Genomic DNA, 17,897 nt, shown 5'->3' on the forward strand with positions numbered 1-17,897 from the left:
TTCTAGTGATACCCCTCCTAGCAAAAGACAGCGACAGGGACCGTCTCCTGGCCCACCGCACACAGATGATTCACCAAATTCTGGCAGATAGGGGAATGGTGCAAGAGGACAACCTCAAAAGAAATCGAAAAATTATAAATATTTGTTTCTTAAATGTTTGTGGACTTAAGAAAAGACTATTGTCTCCCGATTTCATTGACATTTTGCTTGAACATGATATCTGTATTTTTGTTGAAACGATGTTAACTGATTTAGATAATTTAAACTTACCAGACGATTATATTTATGTCACAAAAAATAGAAAAAAATTTAAAAAAGCATCAGGTGGAATAGTTGTTATTTATAGAAAGAGTTTAGAAAAAGAGTTGAATTTCTATAATACTGAGAGTCAATTTGTTTTATGGTTTAAACTTTCGAAATCAATTTTGTCACTTAATTCAGATGTAATTTTTGGTTGTGTTTATGTACCACCTGAAAACTCTAAGTATTCTACTATAGAAGCTTTTGAAGAATTGGAAAATGAATTGAATATCCTTACAAACACTGAAAATTTTTATATTGCCCTAGTTGGCGATTTTAACTCAAAAACTGGGTCTTTACCCGATTATATTATACCTGATGAGTCAGTTGTTAGTATGTTTGATTTAGATTGTGATGCTGATATATTAGATTATTTGTATGATTATGAGAATCTGACTCGAAACAAAATCACCTTACAAAGAGTGTCTCAGTGTACATGTCGACCTAATAGGTATGGTCATAGACTGTTAGAGTTGTGCAGAAAAAATAATTTATATATTGCAAATTCAAGAGTTGGATCAGATAAAGATATTGGGGAGAAAACATGTAACGATTCAAGTGTTGTTGATTATTTAATTATTTCATCAATGCTCTTCCCTTTGATTGTTTATTTTGAAATTGCTGACTTCATACCGTTATATTCTGATTGTCATTCTTTTATAAATTTTAGACTTCAGGCCACATTTAGTAAATCAGATTCAATTGTTATCAACAATAGAAATGATAAAACTTTTGTCAGGTGGAAAAGTGAACAGAAATCTGAATACGTTGATCGAATTCACAATGATCCCAAAGGTATTTTGACCACTGTTATGAATAAACTGGACAAATTGTCCGTAAATAATGATGCAACTCAAAATGATATAAACAATATAGTTTTAGATATCAGCAAAAATTTTAAAGATGCGGCAGCAGAAACGTTTGGGAAAGTAAATAAACATAAACATTTTTACAAACATGAAAATTCAAAACCTTGGTTTAATAGAAAATGCTCGATGAGTAGAAACAAATTTCATAAAGCTCGAAAGAGATATAGTTTTTTGAAAAATGCTGAAAACAGAAGTAAAATGAGACAAGCTAGTAAAGAACATAAAGTAACATTAAATAAATCTTTTGCAAACTATCAACAGAGAGCTGCTGATGAGTTGCGTAACATCTCTAAAAAGGATACAAAAGCTCTATGGAAAATCCTTAATAATCTAAATGATAGTAAAAAAAAAGATAACAATGACGATATATCTCTAAAAGCATTGTATGATCATTTTAAAATATTAAATGAAACTGTTGAGACAGAAAATGATTTCGAACAAGATTTGGAATTTGATACTCTACCAGACGATGTTGAGTTATTTTTAAACTGTCCAGTAACAGAAGATGAAATTAAAAAAGTTGTTTCAAACTTAAAAAATGGCAAAGCTTCAGGTAGTGATGAAATTTTAAATGAGTATATAAAGAATACAATTGACGATTTAATGCCAATTTATGTTAAGCTATTCAATTTGATTTTAGATACTGGAATTGTTCCAGACAGTTGGTCTAATGGAATCATGATTACTATATTTAAAAATAAAGGATCAAGATCTGATCCCGAAATGTACAGAGGAATCACTTTGAATTCATGCTTTAGTAAAACTTTTTCTGCCATGTTGAATTACAGGTTAAATAATTATGCAGATCACGTAGACCTGATTTCAAAGGCACAAGCAGGTTTTCGTAGAGGATTCTCTACTGTTGACAATATATTTGTATTGTATTCTTTAATTACTATATATTTTTCATTTGGTAAGAAGCTATTTTGCACTTTTATAGACTTTAAAAGCGCTTTTGACACTGTATGGAGGTCAGGATTGTGGCAAAAAATGCAAAAATCAAACATTAAAGGTAAATTATTTAATGTGATCTATAATATGTATCAAAATATAAAAACATGTGTCAAGAAAGGAAATGAATTTTCCGAATTTTTTATATCTCATACAGGAGTAAAACAAGGTGAAAATCTATCACCTTTTTTATTTTCTTTGTTTCTAAATGATTTAGAAAGTTATTTTGTGGAAAATAATATAGAAAGTCTAACTAATATTTCAAAGCTGTGCTTGGAATCATTAGAAATGTATGTTAAATTGTTTATTATACTGTACGCAGATGATACTGCGCTATTGTCTGAAAGTGCAGAAGGATTACAAAAAACCCTTGTATGTTTTGAAGAATATTGTAAAAAATGGAAGCTTAAGATTAACACAAGCAAAACCAAAGCAGTGATTTTTAGTAAAAGGAAAGTAAAAAGAAATCAGAATTTTATGATATATGGTGAAAAAATTGAAATAGTTGATTCCTACTGCTACCTTGGTGTACTTTTCAATTACAACGGTAGCTTTTGTACAGCACGAAAAAGACTTCTTGTTCAAGCACAGAAGTCTTTGTATGCTCTATACCGAAAAATAAAAAATATATGTATTCCCGTCGATTTGCAGCTAAAACTTTTTGACTCATTGGTTAGTCCTGTTTTATTATATGCTTCAGAGGTATGGGGATTTGAAAATAAAGAAAGCATTGAGAAAATACACCTTCAATTTTGCAAAAACATTTTGAAATTAAGAAGCAGTACACCAAATTATATGGTGTATGGGGAACTCGGAAGATTCCCTTTGGAAACCATTATTAAACGTAAAATGGTGTTGTTTTGGAATAACTTGGTATCGGAAAATAACAAGTTATCTTCCATTATGTATAAATTAATGCTCAAATTACATTTTCAAAACCCCACAAAATTTAAATGGATTACGTACGTTAAATCCATATTTGATGAAAATGGAATTAGTTTTATTTGGCAAAATCAACTTCCATTGGATAAACTGGGATTAAAGAACATTATTTCACAAAAACTGAATGATCAATTCATCCAACATTGGTTTTCACAAATGAATAACTCTTCAAGAGGTGCATTTTATTCATTTTATAAAGAGGAATTTCGTTTGGAAACCTATTTGATAAAGTTGAAGCTGTGTGACAGGATTTATATGGCAAAACTCAGATGTTCAAATTTAAAAATTCCTGTAGAAACGGGAAGATGGTCCGGAATTCCAAAAAATGCACGAATTTGTCATCTTTGTGGAAATGGAATAGGGGATGAATTTCATTATCTTTTTAAATGTCAAAAACAGGAAATAAAACTGCTTAGAAATAAATATATTCCACAATATTATACTGCAAATCCAACGGAGTACAAATTGAAACAGCTTTTAACATTTTGTCATGTAGAACTTTACAAAAACTTAGCAATATTTTTAAAAATTCTTACACGATACTTGTGATTTATGTTGGTTTTTAGTTGAAAGTTATGGTAGTTTGTAAATTGACATTTGCTATATTCTCTCATGTATGTAGCATTATTATGTTTAGTGTGAATGTATTGAGTATAAACATGTGTATACGTGTATATATGATGTCCTCTTGTACACCTATGTGTCTGAGGTTTATTAATAAAGTATTGTCTATTGTCTATTGACATATCTTGCACTCAATGGCCGGCAATGTTGTCTAAATTTTTTTGTCAGTGACAAAAAAAAAAAAAAAAAAAGAGTCACTGAGGCCAGGGCTGGACTACGTGCATATGTTATCCCGTAAAAAATGTTGTGCAAAAACTTAAGGATTTTGCATAAATATAGTTATTACATATTGTTGATATAAAGATAGAGTGCTTGTTTTCTCAAACACTTCGAATTCAACACGGTCGTCCGCGTAAAGCATTCTCGATCATACAAAAATACCCCCCAAAATCGGGACCATTTGCCAAAATTATAAATTAATATTTAAGAGGCTGTGATATGAATCATTGAGCTAAGGTTGGAAAGTGATTTTTTTTTATTTTCATAAAAATGATGATTAATGCTCAGATGAAACAAGAATAACACATAAATAAAGTTTTTTTTCAATTTTTATCAAATTTGATGGTTTCCATAGCAACTAAATACAATACACTTTATACGGACTAAAAATGCAATAATTTTAACAAACTATACAACTTTTTCAGCTTTGAAAAGAACAAAAAGCTGAAGCATATGTTATCTTATAAGTTATCATTGCTTAATCATTTATTTTATAAATAAAATACCCCAAAAAATTAAGTGAACAATTATTTTTTCTGTTGCTATGGTTACATAAATCTTACAACTTTTTGATAATAATAATAAATGCGAAAAACACCATTTTTCCTATGCCAATTAAAAAAATCGCAACAGTTAATTTGAAGTTCTTTCTTATTCCCTGTTCATTTATAGTATAATAATTTATTTTAATAAAAAAAAATGGGTGGCAAATGATTCAATTTTTTTTAGCATTGGTGAAAATTTAGAAAAAAAAAAAAAAATCTTATTTTCCAGAAAAGACTTAAAAATGCCGGTGTTTTATTATACCACGAGAATTAACATATATATAAACAACACTTAATATGTTTCACACATAATCAGATTCAAAATATCAATATTTTGAAGAAAAATGCTGCATAGCAACCAAATAAAGGCCATAGCAACCTATTTTATTATTCCTTTTTATTCAAGTTTTGAGAACAGAATATCTTTTTTATGATTAAAGATGGGTATATGATTGTTTACCAATGTCAATTATTGCTGGCTGTACCTTATTTATTAGACATTTTTTTAAAAGTGCTAAAAAGGTTAAAAAAAATCTTTGAGCGATAAAATTTAATACAAAGTAAGAAGAATTTTGAATTTTGCAACACAAAGCTAAGCCAGATCATTTATATTTCTATCATTCTAACCAAGACAACTTTGATATAGGTTAATAAATCAAATTGTATTGACAACCTTATATGACAAATTAGAAAAGTGAAGATTTTTCAGCTAACAACAGTTGTAATAATTTACTGAAAGACAAACACATTCTCAGAATCCCATTTCTCCATTCCAGAACATAACCATTGTGAGAAACATATGTATGTTTCATGCAAGATGCAAGCCATGCTTACCCTTCCTGAGCACCATAGATGCCTAACTTTAACTTTGAACTTAAAAAGTCAATGAACCATGTCTGAAGGTGTCTGGTCATATAGTTTTATGGATACTACAGTATATATGTAGAATCACTGGATAGTTTAGGGATTATATATAATCACTAAAATTTTCAGGGATTATGTATAATCACTAGAAAAAACGTCAGGGATTCTACATAATAACTGAAATGAAGAAATAGCTTTATTTATAAAGAAAATGAATAAAATTGAAATTATTTATTCTATAAAATCACATAAAAACATCATTTTAAAGTAACAAATTGTAAAATGTTAAGCACAATATATCAAAATGATAACCCATTTTTTTTTCAAAATGTGAGGCACACCTCATGTAAACTTGAAACACAATATATCAAAATAATATGCTTTACATCTGTTTTTACCACAATATCCTCCTTTTAGAAAACCTTTTCCTGCACATATCGAATCAAATTTTAACGACATGCCTAAGTGAAATAAAGTGTTCAGTATAACATCTGAAGGTACCTCCCCCCAACAAAAGATGAGAATTTGCAACCTTGAACTGGTTAGAGCAAGAAAGATACCATGTTTTGTAGTCAGGCGAACTTCTTTTTCAGACTTTTAAAAACAATCGTCATTATGTTTTTAGGGTTTCCCTTTTCTGTTTTACCATGTGGAATCAGTGATATTGTTTGCCTTAAATTAGAGGAGAATAAAGGCTTTTTCCCCTGGAGAAGAATCCCAATTTGAAAAAAAATGGCTAAAAATTATTCTCACAAAGACAACTTTTTTTCCCAAACAGTGCAGTTTCAATAGTTACTGAGTTTTCTTGGCTTCAGGTGGTATGGGTGTCTTTCTCCATCTTGGATTGTAAAAAACAGAGAAACAAAGGTCCAGATTTTTCATTAAGTTAGCAAAATTTGATGCAGGAATGCAGATATATTATTTGAATTTTCATTGAGAAGAACCAATTTATCAGAATATAACTTTTTTATATTTTTTTAGCAAATGTTAATTATTTTTGGTTGTTTTTATTTTTTTTTAAATTGGCATTTTTGGTGCATTTTCTGAAGGACTCTACATGGAATTTTCCTATTTTGTATGTTAGCCAGAAAAACGTACGGTGACCCTATCTTTTCTTTCGATATTCTCAAAAAAGTATCTGAAAGCTATCTTTTCCTGAAGTATTTTACAATTCTATCATTTTGTTTAGTTTCTAGTGTTTTTTCCCCTGTATAATCCATACAAAAGGTGTAATTTTGTCCCGTCCTGTAGCTTGAGAAAATGCGTGGTGACCTATAATTTTTATTATTTTTTTCAGCATGTATAAATAGATACTACGTTTTGGGAAAGTATGAACAAATTCTATCATTTTTATTTTAGACTCCCATACCACCTTAAATGACTATATGTGCACATTTGAGGGTCTATTTATGTATCATCACTGACAAAATGAGGTCTTATTTTAAAGCAGGGACTCGTGAAAATGGGTCTGTAAATTGAAGTTTCAGTCAAATTCATGGTTTATTTTAAATTTCCCAATTTGATGAACATGACGCATATTTTCCCAATAAAAAAGGGAAGAGGTAGTTTTGAAAAAAGCCTACAATTTCACTGGGAATTGCTATGAGAATGTTACACCAAATGCAAGCTTCCTTTGAAATTTGTTTCTATGTATCAATCCTAAGTTCTGCCTGTATTTCCTACATTTAGATGCCTAAGTTCTCACAGTTTGCATGTCTTGTTCATTTTAACAACAACAAAAAAAACACAAATGTTCCATATTCTTCTTCACCATTTGCTTTACATGTATCACAGATAACATGCTTTGTGGATTTAAAAATAGAGCATAAATAAGCCTGTTATTTTTCTTGTTTGAATTGGTGTTGTTCATTGTTGAAGGCCATACAGTGACTTAAAAATGTTAAATTATGTGTCTTGTTGGTCTCTTGTTGACAGTTGTCTCATTGGCAATAACACCACATATTCTTTTTACCTGAATATTCATTTGACACTGGCTTTTAATAAACAAACAATACATGTAAAGCTATTGCTATAAAGGGAATGTTGATATTACATTGTATTAATTTTGAAGTCTTAAACTTTATCTCGAAACTCTGTGTTGGTGATATCACTGTGTTTAAAATCAAAATTAGTTCATCTGGCAAGGAATTAATGAAAGAAAAAAATATAATTTGTCTATATTAATTTTTTTATCAAACAAAGGATCATTAAATTATTCATAATCCCTGAAATCATATTAGGGAATTTGTAGAATAATTATTAAAATGTTCAGTGATTATGTAAAATCACTGGTCATTTTCAGGGATTATATATAATTACTAATGATTTTAGTGATTCTACATATTCCCTGAAAAATCAGGGATTCTACATAATCCCTGATTATACAAATTCACTGTAACATATATACATGTCAATGGTCATTCAACTACATACCAAACATGATTGACTTGACAAAATAGGTTTTCTTACAATATAATCTTATCATAAACTTAAACCATGGAAATAATTCAGTCAGTAAGCCATTACTGAGAGTTTTTTAACATAAAATTAACATAGAATATTTATGATGTACCTTATCAAAAGACATGAATTCATAACAATGAATACATTTACACTATAAGCAAGATTTGAATTGCAGCAGATCAAGTTTACGAGCTTATTCCATCTACGCCAGTGACTTACAACCTTACGACTTTTCACAGTGCGCCAGAGGGTTGCATCCTGTTCTGCAAATCATGTTTTGCTTATTGAATGAATAATCCCCCAAAAGTTAAAGACACCAAAATAATAATGATGGAAAGACAGAGAGGGATCTAACAATAAATGTCATCTTTTTTATCTTATAATAATACAGAAATATTTAAAAACAGGCTATTTTCTATATACCAATTGGAACTCAAAAGAGTTTAAGAAAGACAATTAAACAGAAATACCATAATTGAGCATAGACTACAAATTGAATAATATAACAAAGTTAGTGGTAAAGTTAGTTCCTGGCCAACACTTGTAACTCTTCCAATGTCTCTGCAGCTATTCCAGCTTCCATATCTTCTTCATCATAAGAATTGCATGCTGTTTTTCTCTTCTCTAAAACAAGTCTACTAAAATATGAAGCAATCTGAGTAGCTGATAAAAATTCATCTTTGGAAAAAAAATCTTTTTCCAAGGCTGCTTTTAGCACTTCTCATTTCTAGGGAAACTTCTTCTGGGTCACACTTGTGTCCAGTTCTTTCTCCCTTTGAAAATTTTTCCTTCAAGAAAGGAATTTGTGTTGTCATGAATTTTTTTACAGTTCGTCTTTGTTTTAGACCCCATCCTTCACACAATTTGCAGGAATTTTCACGTTCTGTAGTTTCGTGGCAACAGCTAGGTAAAACAACCAATTTCTGTTCAATTTTACTAGCATATTGTATCTTAGCCTTATCAATTAAAGATGAAACCATTGGTTTTATTCTATGAGAACCAACATCCAAATGTCTGGCCAAATTACCATACTAGCTAAACGTTGATAGACAATTTGGTTCTGAACAGGTAAACAGGTTGCTCCCAATATCATCAACCTCTTCCTCAATATCAACATCTGATTGATCTACTGCAATATTTGATGCTTCATTTCTGCATTCTTGAACTATAACACCTTGCCTGGCTGTTCTGGATGGAATTGAAGTAAGGTGGCCAACAAAAGCTTCTACGACTGTAATATTACTGCAACTCAACAACTGCAGCTTTAGTGATGCATTGGTAAGAAACTTTCCTTCTCCTATGCCATACTGTCTGAACACCCTTATACCTGTTTGTTGGTAGGCAAAGTTGTTCAGGGTTGTAATGTTATTAATTTGAGATTTGATCTCTTTCTTGTTACAGCTCCCTGGAGGTAGTGCAACAACCACAGCTACATTTTTTAAACTGCATACTTGAAGTACTTTCTTAAAATTAACTGTGCATTTGTATTCAGATATCGCAGATCAAATTTATTCGTTCATTGTGTAATCATACGTTTTTTGATTGAGTTAAGTCTGCCAATTGATATTTTATCTTATGTTTTTCTATGTTGTGATGTTATGCTATTGTTTCAGAAAAAGGGAGAAGGTTTGGATCCATTAAAACGTTTAATCCCGCTGCAAATGTTTGCACCTGTCCTAAGTCAGGAATCTGATGTACAGTAGTTGTCGTTTGTTTATGTAATATATACGTGTTTCTCGTTTCTCGTTTTGTTTATATAGATTAGACCGTTGGTTTTCCCGTTTGAATGGTTTTACACTAGTAATTTCGGGGCCCTTTATAGCTTGTTGTTCGGTGTGAGCCAAGGCTCCGTGTTGAAGGCCGTACTTTAACCTATAATGGTTTACTTTTTAAATTGTTATTTGGATGGAGAGTTGTCTCATTGGCACTCACACCACATCTTCCTATATCTATGTAACATTTTTGATGCAACATAAAGCATTAGGACTAATTCGACTTATGGCCTAACGTCAAGCTACATTAGGCCTTTGAATACATATATTTTGGAATTATATAATTCATGGTTTTCTCAGATTGTTTATGAAGTCCTTATATTAATTAAATCAATTAGTTTAAACATATTTATTTATAGTGGATTGGGAAACAAGTTTTGCAACTTATATTAATCCCTCTCCACTTTACGGATGCGAGTGCTGCCTTGTAGCGGCATATTAGCCTACTCTTTTTCGAAATCTACAAGGGTGTCTTTAACGTGCAAGAGATGTGGCTCTCTCTTAACACGGGTCAGCCATTTATCGTCCCCGTCCGACGGACTATCATCGTTTCCTCAAGACCATAATCGCAAATGGTGTCAAGGGAGAGCCGAAAATTGAGTTCCTGAAATTTTCATCCCAAACGGGAATCGAACCAGGAACCTTTGTGTTAGTAGTCCGATGCACTAACCACTACACCACGGCTCTCAATTGGAAGTGTACTGATCTATATAGTACATGCACATGATTTATTTACGAGTCAAGTTTAAACTAGTAGCTTTCAGTAACTGCAGGTTCTCTTGGATCGGTACTTTATGTCCCTATTTTTTTTTTTGTGTTATGTGTCGATCTTATCTATAAATTAAGCCTTTTCAACTGTTTTTTTAATTTGTTCTTATGTAGTGTTGTTTCACTATTGTTCCGGGGAAACAGACCAAGTAGTGTTGAGTATGTTCGAAAACATATTTACAGCCGATTTCATTGAGTGTGTAGCTAAAGGTAATATATTTGGCTACCATGCTTGTTAGCTAAACTATGAAGTCATTATTATGTTAGGTATACTACCCTCCTTCCGAAGTAGCCTATTCCAACAGACAGATAGATTAGTTATCTGCTGGACTAGTCTACTCTTAAAGAAGTGTAGTTTACCTGACACAACAATTACTTCACGGTTCAGCTAACAAGCAAGCTAACCAACGATATTACATGTACCATTGGCTTCACACTCAATGAAATCGGCTGTAATGCCGACACATATTTTATGTGCCGGTCACAAGTCATGAGACATTAATTCAGTGGTTCTTGCTGGTTGCTGTCTATCGTATTTATTTTCTCGTTTAATGTGTTAAACATTTGGTTATGGTTGGCACTCTTTATTAGGTGTTTGGTTTTGCTAATTATCAATAGTAGATAATTTAATTTGATCTTCTACAGTTGCTTACATCTATACGTCATTTGGTCTCAAGTGGATAGTTGTCTCATTGTCATTCATACCGCATCCTAGTTTAAAATTCACTCTTAATGAAGGACGAAATGTTGCCTGTACCATATTTTTAAATTAAAAACTTCTTTCGATTTATGTATGAACATGGGTGTTTTAGTTCTCAAAAATTGTGGTTTTTACAACTTTTGAATGTAAATATAATTGTACACCTCACATTTTTTAGATAGATATATATATAATATATAGGAAGATGTTGTATGAGAGCCAATGAGAAAACTCTCCATCCATATCAGAATTTATAAAGTAAACCATTCTAGGTCGACGTCAATGTACGGTCTACATTTAACGAACTATCTTCTAAATAAAACTCAGATGATGATGCAAAACAAGAAATTATCACATGGACAAACATGCGTAGTTACTACATGTAGTATACATCGAATCCTTAGCTTGAAATTGAATGTCTTTATTGTTTTGAGTATTATCAAAGACGTGCACTCCTTAAATGAACGAGTACATGGTTGTAACACAAGTTCAATACTCTTCAAATTTTGTCTGTAAATAAAACACTGAAAGTAAATCCTTGTGTTTGTAATCAACACTGAACTTTCATTTGAAATCTTGCGTTCTTCGTTTATTTATTGAAAATTATGTTAAACCTCACATGTGCATTCATCGTACATTTGCATTTATTTTTTTATTTATAAGATAGACAGATTTTTCTCTATTCAACTTACCTTTCTACTTAATTTGTAAACAGCTTTTGCGGAATGTGCTTTGCTCAATGTTGAAGGCCGAACGATGACCTATGATTGTTAATTTCTGTGCCATTTGGTCTCTTGTGCAACAAGAGAGAACACTCTTTAAGCATGAGATTAATTGTCTCAGCTGTTCTTTTCCCTATTCTCTCGTGTCTATGTACAATTTAGTAAAATCTCAATGACGAATGTAGGGAAACCAACAGAGTCAGCATAAAAAACTTTCAAGAAAATATAAAATATCAAAATATGCATTTATTACAATATCGAATACAATTTGAGAAACAACTAGTGCAGACACATACATTCTAAGGGCACAATCATTTAACCCCGAGTAGGGGGTCTATGTTTTATTCCCAGTAATAAATTATTTTGCTCGAAGCGCTATTTTTTTGAAGCTATCAACCAAATAATTGTTTTCTTCAAAATTTAACACTATAATGTATTGGGGATTGGGGAAATAAGGATTACGAATATGTTTTTCATCTACTTGCCCACAATATTTTTTTCGTCAAATATGAGATCAGAATATTGTTTAGGAACGAAACATAATCCCCTCTTGAAGTTAAATGGTCTTTCCCTAATTCACTGACTCACAATTGGCTTTCAATTTGCTTACAATATAAAAAATATACTGTTAATATACATACTAAAGTGTTACTTTACTTATAACATTTTTTGTACAAGAGATTGACATCAAATTTCGATTGTCACAATTATGCTAATTACCTGAATGTACTGAATGATTAATAAGGTCCTCTATAATTGATTCATAGTTCTTCGAATTTGCTCCCATTTACCGTGCCATTAACAGATATTTTCGGGATTATCGACCCATTTTCAGTGAGAGAGATCATCAATTTCATATATCGTATTCCGCAATATCACGTCTCCGCTAGCTAAGCGTTACGATCCTACGATCCACTCCCGTTCACGGGATTGGGTCGTAACCCTTGGCTAGCGAAGATGTGACATCAAGGAATACGAACAAAGACTAAGAATAAGAAGTGTGTGTTCGATTAGTGTGACATATCGTTCTGTAAAAAGACGACCAACACGAGTAAATATCGTAATCACGTGTTATTTGCGTAATCCATATGTTATATTTGTCACTGGACCTGCTGTAGTCATTTTACAACCTATTATAGTCTATTCTGTCCGCTGTTTGGCTGTGTGGAATGTAACAATAAGCTGCCACACCCGATTGGAATGTCCTGGCAAGAATAACGACTTTTTAATATAAAACTCTGGATTAAATGGAATTGGTTGAATACATTGAGTTTATTTATTACCTTATATTCTTGTATACTATTAATATTTATTTTCACAAGTTAAAAGACTAAGTACTGACGTTAAATCTACACTTTTATTGTTCATTTAAATTTGAAATTACATAGGACGGAACAAATTCTTAAAGTGCTATTTTCTTATAAAAACCCGTATTTTAATCCAAAAAGAAAATAACATAAAGTTTTAATAAACATTATGTTAGATCCTGTTAGGACTACATGAAAAAAAACCTTTTGATTAGATGAGAAAAATATATGGCACTATATTAAAAACAACGATGCTACGTTAACTTAATAGTAAACCACTTGTTAACATTATCATTTGTTAAGCCAAGAGATATAAAATGATATAGAGTGACATATATATGCTTTTGTATTTTAGTTAGTATACTAAGCTAAGCCTTCCATATTCGTTTCTACAAATAAGTTCAAAATAACCAGACTTTTTGTATGATAATCTCAAACTGTAAGACACTTTGGCATTTGAAGCAATGAGACAATGAGGCGAGACACCTTGAATCGAGTATTTTGTCCTTTTCTATCACTTTTGCTTTTTACTTTTGGCAATATTGACAATATTTACAATCTTATAATATCTTTGATAACAGCAGTATAAAATTACAGCGTTGACTATATAAGTAGAAACACACACCACACACACATCATCTAGTATATATACTATTATATACGCCAGGTAGGCGGAGCCAAAGTTCGCCACAATACTTGTTCCTAAAGCTAAGCTTGCTAGACTGCCGGATACCGTCATTGCTGAAATAAACAAAATAAAAGTATTTTATGGGCAACATACCCTGAGGCAAAACATGTTCTTAAATCGTACATTTTAATATTAGTATTGTGTTCAACTAATTCGTATCGTACGTTATGAACTAGTTTTGCACATGGTAAGTTATACGTCTATTGTGTTATAACATAAACGCTAATCATTTGTATGCAACAGATGCGCATTTCAACAATAAATGTCTCTTCAGTGTTAATCGAGGCCAACATATCTGAAAATATTAAGCTTATCTTGATACGATATTCCCGGGACTGTGTTTCTAGCTATCATGATTTCCTTGATAGAGGGTTGCTGCTCACAAGGAAGCTATATAACCAAGAGTTCAAAATGGTAAAGACGAAATCATCCCTTTGTAAATTTTACGGACGCCATCATGAGTCGTTTGGCCGTTATGGAAATCCTGTTTCGCAGATGATTTCGGATATGTTCCTTATGTCGTGACTAAAATCCCTTTTTCACGATACGACTATCAGAACTAATCTATTTACCGGGTTTGTAATAATAAACATGAGCAATACGACGGTTGTCACATGTGGAGAAGGATCTGCTTACTCTACCGGAGCACATGAGATCACCCCAAGTTTTTGGTGGTGTTCGTGTTGTTTAGTCCTTAGTTTTCTATGCAGTGTCTTGTGTACTTTTATGTGTCTGTTTGTCCTTTATCTTTTTCAGTCATGGCAGTGTCGGTTTATTTTCGATCTATGAGTATGACTGTCTCTCTGGTATCTTTCGCCCCTCTTTTATCAAAAGGAGGAAGAGCGTTAAAGAAAAATAGACATAAAGTAGAGCAAAATCAGGGCAAGGAATCAGAGCTCTGCATGAGTGAAACATGTTCTTTAATTTTAAATAATTTCCAAAATTTTGTAACAGCAAACTTAAATAACACAAAATCCGTATTGTCATGCTAGTTCCGAAGTACTGGCTACTGGGCTTGTGATACCCTCGACTCCATCAAGTACTTAAAACAAAATATCTTTGCGCAAATCGAAAATCTTATTAATTAAAGACATACCACATATTATTTGAAGGATGTAGAACATCATACCAAAAATACTATTTGGTTGATTTAGTACACTTGTTTTTCCGACGATGTACTCCAATAATCCAAAACCTTTTCCGTACCTGAAGATAATAAACAAAAATTCAATCCTCAACATTTTACCGCACATCTTGATAATATAAATAATGGTGTAAACACTATTTTTAATTAATTTATATCTTTATATTTTATAGTTGAAAAAAATCAACTGACTATGTTCTCGTACTGCGTGGATATACATTTAAAATGTGTTCGAAGTTTATATACAGTCAGTCCATCGTCATCATCATTTTAAGATAACCAAGATGCGTAATATTTCGTGAATGTGTGACAAAGTTTCATCTGTAAAAAAAACTTAAACCACAGACTTAGCCTAAATTTGACGATACGGTGCCATCGACTAAGTTGACAAGGCGAATTCAAAATACCGGTAAAGTTTGATCTAATTTCAGATTGGAATGAAACAATGAGGCATGAACTCAGAAACAAAATATCGATTGTAGTATTCATATTAAACAAGTATCATGATTGCATCACACATCAGTTTTTAAATGACTCCTGATTAAACGAAATGTTAAAGCAGTGTCTGCATAAGGTTTTGTGACAATGATTTCGGAAATTATAATATAAACCTAGGTAATTGACACTTAGTTCTAGATCAGTAGACAAATGTAAATCGGTGGTCTCGTAGTCGTCAGTTCGAACACTGGCCGAGTCAAACCAAATACTGTACAGTTTGTTTTGCTGCTACTCCAGTAAGCAGAAGGCAAACTAAGGAGTAAGAGCAAAGACTGGTCGTCTCTGAGTCAGAATAATGTGTCCGGGTAGGGTGACATGTCTTCTTGTGGACTGTTTCTTTGTTAACTAGCACGTTAAAAATTCAACACAGCATGTCAATCTAATACTAAGCAGTATATATATATATTCATATCGCACTAGCATAGCATTATCCTCAATCTGAATTCAGTTTGCCAGTAGACGTTAAATAGCCAACCAGCCATCTATCCATCCACAGAAGAAATTCAGTTTGCCAGTAGATGTTTAATAGCCAACCACCCATGGCCATCTATCCATCCACAGAAGAATCCTTCTTAGAATACAACTGTCTGTTTACAAAAATATAACAGATACATCTGGTTAGGCCAAAAAAAATTAATACATGTGTTTCAGCTAAACCTACCCTTAGCCTAGTTTTTAGTGCCTACCCTAACACTTTTTATGTCATTTTGGAACAAGCACTGGATAAAGACAAACTGATTCCCTTGTAGTAACCAGCTAAAAAATGTGTGTTAAATAAAACGATATTGCCTACCTACCTATCCTCAACAACAAAAAATCAGCACATTAGTTGAAACACATATTTAAGTGACATTCTTAATAAAAAAAATATATTTTTTTATAGTAACAAACTCCATAAAAATATGATGTTCAAGTGAACATGTGGCTACTTCCTTTTTAAACACCTAACTTCGTTCTCAAGCTTTTCATGATATTCATTTTAATGCTTCCTACCGTAAAATCAATCTTGTACATATTTGAATTTTGTGAAAAAAAATTAATTACCATGTATATTTTCATACACTTACAGTTGTATAGATACTTATTATTATTGTAAGACATTTTTTTTCATAATTATTTTAATAAAGTTACAAATTGTCAGAGAAGACAAAACAATGAAGTCTAAAAGAAATATAAAACGTTTGTTACTAGATAAAAAATTACAACAATTATAATTGTAAATATTTGAAAAAATAAAATTAAAGGTGACTTTTGCCATTGTGTCACGACATTTACCATAACAATGGAACTTTAAAAGTACTGAACAGGCTTTTATTTCTACATTTCAATAGTACATGTATGCGGCAACCCTCAGAACTTTGTTAAAGGAAACGATAAATGATCATATAACAAATTCGATAATTCTTTTGTAACCGGAGAGCACTAATTTCATTACAAAATTGCTTGGATCCACCGGGACTCGAACCCGGGACCTCTGTATTACAAGGCAGCGCGCTAACCGACTGAGCTAAAGAAGTACTTCCTTAGCTCAAACGCTTACGGCTGACTAAGTATCTACTAAGTTTCTAAGGGAAGCAACCCCGTCACACTTCCCCCACCTCAAGCGTCATTATACTCTATAATGATGATATTTTCATCTTTTTTATATTTATATTTTAACCTGGCTAGGTAATTCTTCTAACCGTGGGTTATTCTTGTTGGGCGCCAATGTAACCGGAGAGCACTAATTTCATTACAAAATTGCTTGGATCCACCGGGACTCGAACCCGGGACCTCTGTATTACAAGGCAGCGCGCTAACCGACTGAGCTAAAGAAGTACTTCCTTAGCTCAAACGCTTACGGCTGACTAAGTATCTACTAAGTTTCTAAGGGAAGCAACCCCGTCACACTTTTATCATTTCACTGAAGTGTATTAGACCACTGTTTCCCTGCAATAAATAACCTTTGAAAATGATATACTCGCGATGAACGGTTTATTGGTGAATTTAGAGTTATTCCCCTTCAATATAGCCAAGAATTTAAAAAAGACGTTCTTTTACCAGGAAACGACTTTAAAATTATACCAAACTAGGAAATACATAGTTTGAGACCAGTATTGTAAAATAGAAGGAATTTTTTTGTATATACTTTGTAATCTATTCAATATTTGTAAAACTTATAAACGCTGACGTGTACTTACTTTGATGTAAACACTTTAGAACAGCTCATTTTAGGATTTATGTCACACCATGCTTTAAAACTTGAGTCTCCCTCTGCGTGAATTTCAACATAAAGTGCGTACACGGACAATAGCATTCCAACTGTGCAGAATATAAGCAAGACATTGCCAAATAAACGTGCAGATTTACGTAGCTGAGTTGCTTCGTTTGCCATTGTTTATATTGACGCTTATGTCAATGAAAACATTATTTTTTATAATCAAACAACATTTACATATAATAGCTATATTAATAAATATGAATTAATTCACTTTAATCTGAACCTTTAAAAAATCTAAAAGATAGTTTTTATGTTGAATAT

General features: G+C 31.9%; 2 protein-coding genes across 2 annotated transcripts; one reads left to right on the forward strand and one right to left on the reverse strand.

The window, feature by feature from the left end:
* The first annotated feature begins 239 nt into the window (after window positions 1–239).
* On the forward strand, window positions 240–2,559 carry LOC134727423 (uncharacterized). The gene is made up of 3 exons (XM_063591804.1): window positions 240–751; window positions 971–2,045; window positions 2,443–2,559. Exons 1-3 carry the CDS (start codon window positions 240–242, stop codon window positions 2,557–2,559), a joined length of 1,704 nt encoding a protein of 567 aa, XP_063447874.1.
* A 9,406-nt stretch (window positions 2,560–11,965) lies between these two features.
* Window positions 11,966–17,853, reverse strand: LOC134680662 (vitamin K epoxide reductase complex subunit 1-like protein 1). The gene is made up of 3 exons (XM_063539796.1): window positions 17,557–17,853; window positions 14,831–14,940; window positions 11,966–13,787 (listed from the first exon to the last, which is right to left on the reverse strand). Exons 1-3 carry the CDS (start codon window positions 17,748–17,750, stop codon window positions 13,561–13,563), a joined length of 531 nt encoding a protein of 176 aa, XP_063395866.1. The 5' UTR covers window positions 17,751–17,853; the 3' UTR covers window positions 11,966–13,560.
* Between the last annotated feature and the right edge of the window lie 44 nt (window positions 17,854–17,897).

This window comes from Mytilus trossulus, chromosome 8 (genome assembly GCF_036588685.1).
Source record: "Mytilus trossulus isolate FHL-02 chromosome 8, PNRI_Mtr1.1.1.hap1, whole genome shotgun sequence".
In the NCBI taxonomy this organism is placed as follows: domain Eukaryota; kingdom Metazoa; phylum Mollusca; class Bivalvia; order Mytilida; family Mytilidae; genus Mytilus; species Mytilus trossulus.

Coding starts and splice junctions, on each gene's coding strand:
- LOC134727423 (XM_063591804.1), top strand. CDS start 240: ATGTTAACTGATTTAGATAATTTAAACTTACCAGACGATTATATTTAT. Junction 752..970: donor TGTACATGTCGACCTAATAG/GTATGGTCATAG, acceptor TATAAATTTTAG/ACTTCAGGCCACATTTAGTA. Junction 2,046..2,442: donor CTACTGTTGACAATATATTT/GTATTGTATTCT, acceptor TACTGTACGCAG/ATGATACTGCGCTATTGTCT.
- LOC134680662 (XM_063539796.1), bottom strand. CDS start 17,750: ATGGCAAACGAAGCAACTCAGCTACGTAAATCTGCACGTTTATTTGGC. Junction 14,941..17,556: donor TCTAAAGTGTTTACATCAAA/GTAAGTACACGT, acceptor TATTATCTTCAG/GTACGGAAAAGGTTTTGGAT. Junction 13,788..14,830: donor CATCCTTCAAATAATATGTG/GTATGTCTTTAA, acceptor TGTTTATTTCAG/CAATGACGGTATCCGGCAGT.